Source organism: Mytilus californianus, unplaced genomic scaffold (genome assembly GCF_021869535.1).
Source record: "Mytilus californianus isolate M0D057914Y unplaced genomic scaffold, xbMytCali1.0.p SCAF_3, whole genome shotgun sequence".
Lineage (NCBI taxonomy): Eukaryota > Metazoa > Mollusca > Bivalvia > Mytilida > Mytilidae > Mytilus > Mytilus californianus.
The window spans coordinates 62,381,827-62,390,310 of record NW_026262679.1 but is presented as its reverse complement, the minus strand read 5'-3'; the positions used below and the strand labels follow the sequence as shown (position 1 = coordinate 62,390,310).

Sequence of the window (8,484 nt, the reverse complement as noted above, 5' to 3'; positions counted from 1 at the left end):
AACATTAACTTGTAAACTATGTAAACCATGATGAGGGGGTGGGGCTATATAATCTCCATGGAAACCATACTTGCAAATGCCAATAAATTTGCATACCAAATATCATTGACTTAACATAAGCAGTTCATCTTAAACTGATCTAATCACAAACTAATATGTAAACTAAGCAAAAGTTTCAAAGTCAATAGACCATGACTGAGGGGGCGGGGCCAAATATTCTCCATGGAAATGAGATGTGCTAATGCTTATACAACTGAGTACCAATTAACATTGGCCTACCACTACTGGTTCCGCTTGAACTGACCTAATCACAAACTAATACATGTAAACTAAGCAAAATTTTCAAAGTCAATAGACCATGACTAAGGGGGCAGAGCCGAAAATAATCTCCATGGAAATGAGATATGCCAATGCTTATACAACTGCATACCAAATATAATTGACCTACCACTAGTGGTTCTCCATAAACTGACCTAATCACAAACTAATACATGTAAACTAAGCAAAAGTATCAAAGTCAATAGACCATGACTGAGGGGGCAGGGCCAAATAATCTCCATGAAAATGAGATGTGCCAATGCTAATACAACTGCATACCAAATATCATTGACCTAGCACTTGTGGTTCACCATAATCTAGACCTAATCACAAACTAATACATTGTTAATGCCGCCGCCGGAAACAGCATACCTATATCTCGCTTTTTGACTACTTCAAGGCGAGACAAAAATGAAAAAAAAATGGTAAAATTTGTCATTTAAGTGCAATAACTCCTGTAAGACGTCGACTGACAGTTTTGACGAATATGAACAATTGGTAGAGCTCAACATTCTGAACATTTCTGCTCATGTCAGATTTTCTCTATAACGGTTTTCAAAATAATAGATAAAAACTTGCATTTTACCCCTAGGTTCTATTTTTAGCCATGTTGGCCATCTTGGTTGGCAGACAGGGTCATCTGACACATGTTTTAAGCTATATACCCCAATAATGATTGTGGCCAAGGTTTGGTTAAATTTGGTCCAGTAGTTTCATAGAAGATTTTTGTAAAAGTTAACAGACGACAAAGATAAACGCCAGTGATGAGAAAAGCTCACCTGGCCCAAAAGATTATGAAGATCTTGTTGCAAAAATAAAACGTCACATGTGGCATATATATTTTATTTTTCTTGTATTATCTATTTCAGTCATTTTTTAAATATAAATTCTGTCACATGATTTAAAACATGATATATAAATAAGTTAAAACGATAAATAGCATTTTTTCTCATTACGTCTAATTTTTTAAACCTAGGTACAATTTGACATTGTTTTTTTGTATATATAATAAAACAAAAAACTATGATAGTATTAGATCAAAGTAAGCACTGTTAATGTTAACTTTGATCTAATACTATCATAGCTTTTTGTTTTATTATATATACGAAAAATGTCAAATTGTACCTAGGTTTAAAAAATTAGAAGTAATGAGAAAACATTATTATATATTATATATATATTCTGCAAAATAATACAAATAGTATTTTAGTTATTTGTATCCCATTCCCCAAAACTAAGTAATTAATTTACATTTTTTTCATTATCTGTCATGAACTGCAGAGGGTTATTAAGGTAAACTCTTTCTTCTGTCTTATTTTATAAAATTTATTTGATTGTTAAAAACAAATCTTTGACATGGCAGTTGACAATGCTTGCACCTCAGTCTTAAAATTCAATTGCTTCCTTAATAGTTTCATAACTGTCATTTTAATATTCAATATCCAATATCCAATGTATATATGTTCACATTTTAGGATAATTTTCAAGTTCATAAGGCTGTGTTTCATCCCAGTATTCTCCTATAGGTTTGCTGAAGGCATCATTTTTCCTGAATGGTGTGTCACCTGTTTTTTCTGAACTAACCCCCTGAAAAAGTAAATGAAGATGCATGCATTATAGTTTGTGACAGCTAAGACTGGAACATACTTTTGTTATTGAAACCTTATTATAACCTACATTTAATAAAAATGGTGATAACTTTTTCTAATGAATGTAATTAACTTATGTTGTCAGGATAATTGAGTCATATTTTTCATGAAGGGGCCTTTTATAGCCGACTATGTGGTATTGGTTTTCTCATTGGCAATCATACCACATCTCCTTATTTTTTTATCAGTTGTTTTGTATTATATCAGCTCTTTAACATTTACATAAATATTTTGGCCTCACACAACACATAAATTGTCCAAATGTGCATCTGGTGCAGGAAAATTGTTACTGTTGATTGTTATCAAATGACAATACTAGGATTTGACCTGTACAATTTAAAATCTATCAACTTATTGAAAATGATTTGAAAATTTTACGTTACGTAATGTCACATTAGAATAAATCTAAAATAATTATACTTACATGTACATTTTTTTTGTGTTCTGACCAAAATGTGACAGGCTGATCTTTTTTGTAATTGTGATTCTGAAAGAAATTTATAAAAAAACATAAAACAAGATGAACTAATGGCATATCTATTGCAAATTTAATGTAATGATACATGTTTATAACTAAGTGGAAGTAGTTACTTAAGACATTGCTGACAAGCTTTTCCTTAAAAAGAGTTCTTCTTATTGTGTCAGAATTATGCCAGTCCAGAGTTTCTAAAAATATTTTTGAGCAAGACGGAGATTTTTTTCCGATCCCATTTTTATAGGATAAAAACAGAATACAAGGAAACAAGAAGAATGAAATTATAAAATTTTGAATATTTTTATCTAAGAAATTGTAATTGCTTTATTTTGTGCATCAAATCAGGGTTTTTTTCTTCAGATGAACCATGAGTAAATAAGGACAAGAATCTCTAAAAATAATATACACTAAGGTTTCCAAAAAAATTTGGAGCCAGTCAAACATTTGCATGACCCCATTTTTCACAAAAAAAGCTTATACAAAGAAACAAACAGAATGAAATTATAAAAAAATGAATATATTTAGTAGCTAAGAAAATGTAATAGCTACATCATCTGTTTTTTTTTTTTTTTACTTTTCCCTTCAATAAAATTTGGTTAAAAATCTCTGGGTAGAAAATAAACATGATTGGGTTACGTGACCAGTCAATTGTTTTATTAGTTGATGTTCTGCTACAGCTACTGTAAACTCATGAATTTTGTTAAATATTTGAAATTTGCCATTTCAGAATCTATAGGTTTATGGGTAATTTCATTGATCCTACCCTAGAATAAAAATAGCATCACATCATTGGTTGAATTAATCTACTGTTTGGGACGCTTCTAACAAATCACAACATTTTGGTGTATGCTTTTGAAAAATTTCCCAGAATGATTCTGATTCTACCACGGTGAATTGTTAAATATGTGAGAAGATGTGAATCTTTTTAATTTACAAACTCTTATTTTTAACTGTGACTATATAAACTGTAGAATTTCCTGAATATGCATTAATCAATGCTGCATCTTAGACCAATTTCTAAATTTAAAATATATTTTCTGTTTGTTTAGGAAAAGTCTATGGAAAAAAACATCAAATTCTTGAAACTTAAAAAAAGTAAAGTTTAAATACTTTGCTTCACTAAAAATATTTATTCTACTGACCTTTGTAGGCTCAGGTCGTACAGACTTAAAACCTTCAATATTGAAATCTTTATTTGTAACTGATCTAAAGTCTGTGGGTTCTGGCTGTGATGCTTCTAACTCTTCATTGAAAACTTCCCTCCTGTAAATGAAATGTATTTGTAACAATTGCATTCTAATTCTAATTTCTATGTGAAAATATCAAGACAAATGTTTTCCTTCAGAGTAACATTTTGCATTGTATACTGAAAATAAGTCACCTTTTTCTTGAAATGATCTTTTTTTTAATCCCTGCCTTACTGAATATGGTTGAAAACTATGGTTGGATGGATGGATTTCATGTACAGCAGCACATTGATGCCACATGGAAATCTAGAATACTGATAGCTTTTTCAATGTGCTATATGGCATGACAGATTAAAAACACAATGACATTTTACACTGGTAACAGCTCTTTTGCAGAAATGTAGATGTCAAACACCAAATCTTAAAAAAAGAATTGACATGAAATATGGTTAAGATTCACAATTTCTGTATCTTCCTTTTTGCTATTCACTTCTTATAAGGCTGTAGTAAGAAGCATGCCAGAACATTTTTTTTATTCAAATTTAATGATTTTTCTAAATTTTAACTTCAACCAATAGATAAAACTTACCCAACTTTTTCAAAAAACATTTCTCTCATCATTTGTTCTTTTTTACCTAAGAAAATATTATTTCATATATTATATATACAATTTTTAAACAAGATATAAATTCAAAATACTTCCTTGCAAAATACAAGTTGATGTAGTAATTTTGTATATATATAGCACTTTCAAAGTCAACTACAAAATATTGTAACAATAACATGCTGAAAGGATTAAAATTGAAAATGTAAACAGAGCAGGAGAAATGAAATAAATACAACAGTTAGTTCAAAATACTTATTTATCTAATTATAGTAGAAATTTAAATAATATTCTAATATGACGTTCTTCAAACGCTTTGAGTACACACCCATGGTAAAATATGAATATATGTTCTGATCATACTCCCACGTCATATGCTTTTTTATGAATGAGCTACCCGATGTCATTGAACGATGACGTAAGAATATAAGCATTTCACGGGAAAATGCACAATTGTGAAACCAAAAGTCATCAAAACAAGGAAACATAAACAAACCATGATAAAATGTGTTATAAGCTAATTTTTTTACATATAAGTTTTATTATCATTTAAATTCATCCAAACCTATCTAAATATGTTATTGTAAATAGTTTAAGCATGTCGCTAGTTCAGTTTGCTCCGTTCTTTTACTTTCATTTAATAACTGTAAATTCAGAAATTATTGCGTAGTTTTTATTAATGCAAAAATTGCAACAGTATCAGGTTTGCAATAATAAAAACTGGCATTCATATTTTCAGAAGAGATTTTCCTCCATAAAAATTTTGCAAACTAATTGATTAGAACTCACTTTTGCCAGTGGTCAAAACCTTGCAATAATAAATGCATGCATTAGTTTCTGAATTTACAGTATTAAATATAGTGTTTACATTATGTCTTACCCATCAATCGAACTCCACAAGGTTCTGGTTTTTTATAAGATTCTCTGACTGTTGTTAGTTTTGATGCAGGGGCTTCTAACTCTGTTGTGAGTATTCCTATATGACCATCTTTAAATCTTTCAGCACTACTTGTGACATTTATATCTTCTTCGACACAATCATAAGGATTAACTGCCCTCTAAAATAATAAAAAAAATTCAAACATTATTTATTATTCATTATTAAAAGGAATTAATAATTCAATTTTTTTTTTCTTTATGAAATTCCAAAATTATCAACAACTAAAATTTTGTATGAACTAGAATTTACCTTTTTATAGCCAACTGTTCTGGCTTTTGAGACGCGACAGCCATACTTCCACGTCGTCCATAGGATGTGTCGGCCATTACTGCCACATCGTCCATAGGACATATCGGCCATACCTTGTAAAGACGTTTCATCCATACTTCTTTAATAAAATTGAGAATGGAAATGGGGAATGTGCCAAAGAGACAACAACCCGACCACAGAGCAGACAACAGCCGAAGGCCACCAATGGGTCTTCAATGCAGCGAGAAACTCCCGCACCCGGAGGCATCCTCCAGCTGACCCCTAAACAAATATGTATACTAGTTCAGTGATAATGGACGTCATACTAAACTCCAAATTATACACAAGAAACTAAAATTAAAAATGATACAAGACTAACAAAGGCCAGAGGCTCCTACTTGGGACAGGCGCAAAAGTGCGGCGGGGTTAAACATGTTTTTTGAGATCTCAACCCTCCCCCTATACCTCTAGCCATTTCCATAGTATGTATTCCATTGTGGTTATAACATAAAATATAATATTACAACAAGTATGGATGGACAAGTATACTCATAGAAGACTGGTTTTAAGTTAAGGCTGTTGATAGTTCATCTCTGCTATGATATTGAAAAACTCATAGAAGACTGGTTTTAAGTTATGGCTGTTGATAATTAATCTCTGCTATGATATTGAAAATTGATTTACAGCTTTTTAACAGAGTGTAGAAACTAAACAGCATATTCCATCTGTGTAGTACTGCTTACCATATTTTATTCTCGTAAGAGCTATCTTTGCTTGATCATCAACCTTCTGTTTACATTTTGTTGGGGGTCATATTGTGTAAGTATAATTTATTTTATTTTAATCATCGATTATAGAGAATTTCACAAGAAATCATTTTTATCGTTGGTTTAATGTGATAAGATGCCATATTTTAATTGCTTATAATATCTGAGAAATAGAACATACATATATAGAGAGAGAGACATAGATTAGAGACATATATATACTCATGTTTCTGCATAGAAAATGCATGTACATTCAAGCACATGTTATTGATCTTTATATTTATATAAATTAATTACTCTATGAAAATAGATATTTATCTAGTTTTTATTGTCTACTTCTATTATTACTTTATTATTCTAAAATTTATTTTTGAAAAAAAACATGGACAACGCGTCTTTATAAAGTATGGGCGATGTTGTCCTATGGCCAAAACGTCTTTTCAAGGTATGGACAGTACATCCTATGGACGATGTGGCAGTATGGATGTCACGTCCTGCATCGCTGTTCTGTACATATTAAAAATGTGAAACCCTTATCAGTAAATGTACAACCAAGTAATTGAATAATTGAATCATGAAATATTCATCTTTAATCATATATACATATACTATACCAGGTACAATTAGCTTGGTCTAATCAACACTGCTTTGTGACATTAATCATATTGTTTGCTAAAGCAATGACATGTGTTACAGTTTGATAATTTTAAGTGTGCAATACTGTTTTGACATATATATTTTCAAAGTAGACATTTACATTTTGTTCTTTTATCTAAGTACATTTAAAAAGCAATATTTCCCATGGAAACAGTGTTTTTCAAGAATTGGGAAAAGTTAATCTTGTGTAACTGGAGAGCATGATTCTACTTGCAAAATCGCATGTCTCCTCCGGGACTCGAACCCAGGACCTTTGTGTTACAAGGCAGCGTGTTAACCGACTGAGCTAAAGAAGTACTTCCTTAGCTCAACCGCTTACGGCTGACTAAGTATCTACTAAATTTCTAAGGGAAGCAATCCCGTCACACTTAGCATCTTCTGCAAGAACAATAAAAAATGAATTATCAATAGCAAAATCTAGTTAATTTTTTTTTTGTATTTTGAAAATAAAGTGCATTTGAATTTTATTTATTTAGGTCCAGCCATGCCTTTTAATTTTCCCAAATGCACAGGTTTGTCTGTACCCAGACTGGCCAGAGTAGAATTTGTGGTGTAATTGTAAATACGGCCATAGTTGACGAAAGTAAAAGAAGTTCTTTCAATTATTCCATCCGTTTACAAACCTCCTCTACCCAATTCTCAAGCAAGCATCTTCCATCTGCATTATTGAATCTTATTTCATTTCTGCCTTGGTTCAAAATACTCATTGTTGAGTGTTATTAGTGGAAATACTGGTGTTAAAAAGGGCAACAAATTTGACCGGATGTAATGGTTTCTATGGTAGAATGTCAACAATGTTTAAAGAACGATAATAAGGGAAGTAACTCTAGAAATAATCATGAAGAGGCCCAATGGCACCTGCTGAAATCCAGACATTCTTTTCTATAACAAACAAAATACTACAACAAAAAAGTCACACACCCCCCCAAAAAAAAACACACAAACAAAATAAAAAAAAACTTCCAAAAAAGCAAAAACAAACAAACAAATAATGACCCCCCCCCCGAAGGATTTGTAAAGTCTAAATATACAAATCTTTGCATTCCTAAAGAAACCCTTTCTGGAACTAAAAGACCACACATATCTAATTCAAATGTTTTTATAGAAACTGAAATTTTTTATTGACAGTTTTGTCTACACTTTAATACAATTTTCAACAAAGTCAGCATTCCTTTGGGAACCAACTGTGCTCCTCTTCTTGCTAGCTTGTTTCCTTGTTTCTATGAGATGGACTTCATACAGGGGTTTTTCAAGGACATAGCTTAAGCATTATCATTTATCTTCATGTTCTGCTAATTAAATTATATCCTAAACACTGATTTATTCAAGGTTTTTAGTGGTTATGTTGAAAAGAGTACAGCATATAAAGTTAAGTCTGCTTCATATCTTAACTTACAACATTGACAAAGAGGGTTGGTTAAGAACATAACTTTACAACAAAAGAGATGATTTTCAATTTTCCCATTTCGAACTTTCTATTCATGTGAAGCAACTTTTGAGCAGCACCTACATATCAGGGGCGGATCCAGGATTTTGGAAAGGGGGGGGGGGGTGTAGTATTAAAGTTTTCCGAGCGGAGCGAGGCGAAAAATATTTTGGACCTTTTTTTGGCTAAAAAACATAAAATAAGTGTAAAAA

The 8,484-nt window shown here is 31.3% G+C and overlaps 1 protein-coding gene across 1 annotated transcript; it reads right to left on the bottom strand.

Moving 5' to 3' along the window:
* Window positions 1-1,145: 1,145 nt before the first annotated feature.
* LOC127734973 (sperm-associated antigen 8-like) lies at window positions 1,146-7,646 on the bottom strand. Its single transcript, XM_052245027.1, has 6 exons — window positions 7,470-7,646; window positions 5,114-5,291; window positions 4,219-4,264; window positions 3,585-3,705; window positions 2,392-2,454; window positions 1,146-1,905 (listed from the first exon to the last, which is right to left on the bottom strand). The coding sequence occupies exons 1-6, from the start codon at window positions 7,551-7,553 to the stop codon at window positions 1,783-1,785; spliced, it is 615 nt and encodes a 204-aa protein (XP_052100987.1). The 5' UTR covers window positions 7,554-7,646; the 3' UTR covers window positions 1,146-1,782.
* Window positions 7,647-8,484: the final 838 nt, after the last annotated feature.

Coding starts and splice junctions, on each gene's coding strand:
- LOC127734973 (XM_052245027.1), bottom strand. CDS start 7,553: ATGAGTATTTTGAACCAAGGCAGAAATGAAATAAGATTCAATAATGCA. Junction 4,265..5,113: donor TTGTGGAGTTCGATTGATGG/GTAAGACATAAT, acceptor ATATTTTCTTAG/GTAAAAAAGAACAAATGATG. Junction 1,906..2,391: donor AACACAAAAAAAATGTACAT/GTAAGTATAATT, acceptor TTACTTTTTCAG/GGGGTTAGTTCAGAAAAAAC.